This window comes from Pteropus vampyrus, unplaced genomic scaffold (assembly GCF_000151845.1).
Source record: "Pteropus vampyrus isolate Shadow unplaced genomic scaffold, Pvam_2.0 Scaffold292, whole genome shotgun sequence".
NCBI classification, from domain to species: domain Eukaryota; kingdom Metazoa; phylum Chordata; class Mammalia; order Chiroptera; family Pteropodidae; genus Pteropus; species Pteropus vampyrus.
The window spans coordinates 248,464-253,837 of NW_011889073.1; the positions used below are offsets into that span (position 1 = coordinate 248,464).

The 5,374-nt window shown below is 52.7% G+C and overlaps 1 protein-coding gene across 1 annotated transcript in view; it reads right to left on the reverse strand.

Annotated features, from left to right (window-relative positions):
- Positions 1–5,374, reverse strand: part of FNDC1 (fibronectin type III domain containing 1) — a 106,382-nt gene that overhangs the window by 82,680 nt on the left and 18,328 nt on the right. The window contains exon 5 of the mRNA XM_011376308.1: positions 21–119. Within this exon, the coding sequence (XP_011374610.1) occupies positions 21–119 (99 nt within the window). The remainder of the gene's footprint in view (positions 1–20; positions 120–5,374) is intronic.

The following is a 5,374-nucleotide window of genomic DNA, read 5'->3' on the forward strand; positions in this document are numbered from 1 at the left end:
CTGCCTCCTCAGACACATACCTGAAACTTTCCGCTTGGTCAGGGCGGCCCTGTACACTGGCTGGCTCCGCCCTCGCGAGTTCAAGGACTGCAGGGAGACCACGTACACTGACTCGGAGGCTGTGGGTCAAGGAGCAAGTGATGAGCCTCTGCGATTGGTTTTCCCAGGCATCCCTCTGCCCGCGCGCCCTCCTCCCCCTCCCCCGCTTCCCACATCCTCTCCCTGGTGCATTCCTCCTCTTCAGGACAGCTAAAGATGACACTGAGCACTGCAGGAACTGTGTTCAAGGACACTACGATGTTAGGAAGCGTGGAGGCGAATTTCACCTAGAATTCTCGAAAAATGGGTTTCTAGCTTATCACCATCAAAGAAAGATGAACGATGTTTAAAAAAGAAAAGAATGGCACATTTACCCACGTAATTCCCTCAATTTCTTTTTACTTCCAAAATAAAAAAGAGGGAGACCTCTGTTCTTATCTGTCATCAAAAAGAAGGGCGAGGGGGCTGGACCAGCCAGTGTGCCAGGGCAGCAGCCCCGGGGGGATGTGCGCCCTTTGAAATCAGAATCTAACCCACATCCTCAAAACAGAGGCTCTGAAGACATGCTAAGAGCAAATGGAAGAGTTTCAACGCATCCTTTATTTCTGGATTGTTCTTTCAGTTCTCCCCATTCCACCCCACCTCAAATTGTACATTGGACCCACTAGAATCTAACTTAACCTAAGCTCGAAAACTTTATTTTTCAAAAACGTCACAAGGATGAAACAAAACTTATACCTCTCGAGTACTATGGAATCGCAGATTCTGAGACCCAGGTGAAACCTTGCTTAGCCTCCAATTCGACCTTCTTATTTAACAAATAGACATAAAGCCATAAAAATGGACTGACTTGCCCCGAATCACACCGCTAAGGACTCATAATCTTCCCTGAATCCAAGGTTGCTAACGCCTGGCTCCAGGCCCTACTGGTCAAGCTTCCTGCAGCGGCCTGAATCAATGCAAGGATACAAATGAGCGGTCCTCGAATTTCTAAGGCAGATACTTATGTCATCAGGTAAAACCTCAGTAAATCGACAAGAGGGGACACTAATGCCCTGAGGGAAACTTCTCGCGTCGGAAAGATAAACCTTTCATTTTTAGAACAGCATGTCCAAGGAGACTCGTGTTCAAACACCTCACAGAGAGACCCTGTTTATGTACATGTCTCTGGACTAATCAGATTTCCAGGGAAAGGGAGCCTATCTGACCACCTGCTCTCTCAACAGAGAGGGCAGGTGACACTCACGCTGTGACATGAGAAAATTATTTCGGCTAAGGCGCTCACATCTCTCTCTACCAGCCAATTCTGAAAAGAGAGGAGTCAAGTCTGTAACACTAGGACTCACAGCATCAAGCTAACCTTCCAAACGGACGGGCCCCTTCAGATCCGCTCACTCCTGGCGCTGCTGGCCATGGGGACACGCCTAAAGCCAGCCTGGGAAAACGCCACTGTCCAGCCTCAGAACCCAGGGACACGGAGAAGAAATGGCGGCCCAACGTTTATCAAGAACCACCAAGAAATGCATGATTGCCCACAACTGACATTTTTACATATTCGCAACGGATCTCTTACAGTTGTTAGGTTCTTTTTATGCCCAGATTCTTGATTTGCTGAGCCCTCCGAACTAAACCAGGCCCGAGATGATGATGAAGGACAGGTTCTGTGCCACAGGAAACTGCACTGACAGCCCCAGTGGGTGGGTCAGGCCTCCTCGCCGTGTGACGTTCACGTCGGTGCTTCATTCAGTCCTGACAAAAGCCCGGCGAGGGAGCGGCCCACATGTCTCCTCTTCCCAGGTGAGGCAACAGGCGCAGAGGGGTGAGAAGACCCAGCCACGGTCACGGGGGAAGTGGCAGGTCTGCGTGGCTCCAAACCCCAGGGTCTCAACACTGCAGGTGGTGAGGGACCAGAGCCCAGAGCTCACCAAGCACATGCTCCGGGGCCCAGGAAGTGCCTGACGGCCGGATACACCGCGGCCCACCTCTTTTTCATAGAAACAGAATAAAGAACACACCTTTTTCTATGCTCTCGATTACTGAATAAAGGGTGGGTATAAAATTTTCAGTTGACCCCAGCGTCACCAGCCCAGTGACACCGGTGATCCCAGCAACACCCCCGGTCCACCTCACGTGCGTGACGCAGCAAAAACTCCGAGTGTCTGAACTTCTGAAGGTCCATCGTCACTTCCGAAGGACTTTGAACTTGAGCCTGCTTGTTCTGTATTTCCGCCCCGCTCCACCTTGGCAATTAGGGCCCTCTATCCCTCTCCTCTCACCTCCCACGACCCCCCGCTCCCCGAGGGCCTCCCTCAACCCTCCCTGGACCCTCTGCTCACTCTGTTTATTGTCTCTCTGTGAGGGACTGCTAGGGTGGCACCTGACACTGAAGACACCCGATAAGACAGTTTAGTGAATGACTCGGACGGTGGGGTTTCAGCTGACAGGTCCTCACGCCCTCTTTTCTCCATGTTTATTTAATGTATGACCTTTCTCCACAGAACCACACTTTCAATGGCATCTCTGTTATAAGTAAAATTAAAATCCTACGCCAGATAAAATATGGGGACAGGCCCACTCTGCCATCCCCTGGGAATCTGCTTCACACCATTGTCCCCGCTTTGATGGAGCGTTTCCAGGGAGACCTCCTCCCCCACGTGGTAACCTCTTAGATCCTTTGCCACTGCAAGTTCAATGCTTATTTGGTGAAAATTCAGAAGCCAACGCATTGTAATGGAAGCCCAGGAGGCCTGTGCTATCCATTTGGGCTGGGACCAGAGCCTGCCCTGACCTCAGTTCCAACATTTGCTCAAGTTCAGGCAGAAGAAAAATAATTGCTTCTGCTATCCTCAGGTGAGCCAGGGGCTCAGCATTGACAAACTGAAAAGATAGGGGCAATCGAATGAAACACTTGTTGATGCCAAATAAACACTCAACAGGCTCTTCCAAGAGTCGTCAGCAGGTGGCTGATGGAACAGTGACTTCTGAGGCTATTTCAGGGAGGGACTCCAGCCTGGCCTGCCGCTCAGTGTCTCCACCAGGTCAGTGCCCACCACGCAGCCCAGGGAGCTGGCCTGGCGAGTCCCAAGGGACTCGGAGTGGCTCGTACAGGCTCCCGATGACTGCGTGGTCCCACCTTCCAGCAAAGCGATCCCTCCTGCAGAACGCCTGGGTGCTGGGCCCGCCAGGCCTTCCTCCCGCCAGCAGACCTGCTTCCATCACCGCCCTCTCGCCTCGGGATGAGCTCCAAACCGCTGTCAGGGCCGCCGCGGCCCCCGCAGGTCCAGCTCGTGGGTGTCCCTCCCCCTCCTTCTATGTGCCTCCGCCTCGTCTTGCCAGACTCGGTGCCCATTGTGTGCCCGCCCCTCGCCACGTCTGAGAGAAGACCCTACCTTTTACCGCTAAGGAGGTGCCCAAGGGGACCACTCTGCCTTCTCACTGGTGACTCCGCCCATGTCACACAGACCCTCAGCTGCCTGCCCTTCTCCGCTACCTGGCCTGGAGCCATTTCTCCTTCCATCTTCAGCCTGTCACTGTGCGCATTCCAGAAGCCAAGTGACGCCTGACTACTAGGCAAGTGAAGAGGCCACTCGATCCCACTGGAGTCTTCAGGAGGGCCCAATAAGTCACACCCTCTTCCTTGCCTCCAATTAGGAAAGGAAAGCAGAGCAAGCAGTGGGGGCCGACATACTTATTGCTGGGACAAACTAAGTTGGAGAACATGGGAGCGGGTGCATTTCCTACTCCTGACCGCCAAGACTGGACAAGTTTGCCGCCCAGCAGCCCCGGGCCCTTGCGTGACTTAGGGCACAGAATTGCTAGCAGAATGTGTGCTCTCTGCAGCCCGGCACCCCCACCCTCAAGGAGGAGGTGACATGAAGGGGCTGAGCCACACTTACCCTCGCCACGTCTGAGAGAAGACCCTACCTTTGGCAGGGCCTCCTGCCAAAGTCAAGTAAACAAAGGGCGTGAAGGGAGGGGGAGGAAAGCTGTCACCACACCAGGGACGTGCCAGGTGAGAGGGAGAAGCGTGGGCCCTCTTGGGGCATGGCCTACGTCCACTGCCCAGGCCTGTCAAAGTCAGGCCTTGACCCGGACCAGAATGATGCGCGCGATCTCTCCCAGTCACGGCGAATGCTCACTCGGCCCTCCACGGCCCGTGCCTCCTTCACCGGATAAGGGTTTTGGAAAAAGGGAGGAAGGCAGGCTTTCCTCAGCTGCCACCACATTTCCTCTCCAGGGGACCCATGGTCCCGTGCCCTAGGATCTAAGACAAAGTTTAAAGACCATACGGTGACAGGAAAGCCACGATGGGAAAAGCATTGGTCCCAATGTCACGTCCAGAACAATGGCCTAACTCAAAGAATCGGTGCCGTTTGGGCCAGGAAGCAGCCGATGGGCACTTGGAAGGTGGCGCTGTCCTGCCCCCTAAGAGAAGATTGGAAGGGTGGAGGCATAGACGGAGGAGAGAACAGAGAGTACAATTTCGAACAACTGTAATATCTGGAAACCGAACGCTACTACTAAAATATAATGTTCTGTCAGGAACGAGCTTCTAAACACCGACATGATAACAAAGATCACCAATTACCGAGTGCCAGTGAACGTTCAACTCACCTAGCTTTTTAATTTCGTGCGTTCGCTCATCTCTCGTCAGTGGGACATAATTCATCTTCCGGCCACTTTCCCCGTAGCCCAGAAGAAAACCCCGTGATCTCCGTGGACTCTTGGCTCCAGACAGGCGTGGCGCCTTCCACGCGACGGACAGCCGGTCGTCTGAGGGCCGGACTCGGACACGCAGGGGCTTGTTTGGCACTTCCTTTTCTTAAAGAGGACATGACACAGAAACTATTAAACAGTAAACACTTAGAGCTCTCTGCCGAGTATGTCCAGTCTGTCCAAAGACTGAGCCACGACCATTATTAGCAGCGGGGCTTACAACACACACTTTGGTGACCAGTTCTGCTAAGAACATTTTTTCCCCCAAGGGCGTCGACACTGCATGCGTGTTCCTACCCACATTGCAGACCGAGAGGTCTCAAAAACTCAAAGTGAAAACATGCCATGTGTGAGCCTGCCAGCCAGAAATCTCGAACGCTTTACAGTGTTCTTTTTCATCTATTTCTTTTTGCCCCTTAAGTCCAAAAGTATATATTCTCTGGTGAGAGCTAAAGGTCAGAGCAAAAATATGGCAAACACTCTTATGGGATATGTATAACTATCCTCCAGAAAGCCTTTCCACTGTAAGGCTGAAAAGATGGCCTTTCCTGGCCTTCACTGAGCTAAGTAGTAACTGATTCCTCGTTTCGATTCTGATTTTTCTTAACATGTCTGCGTC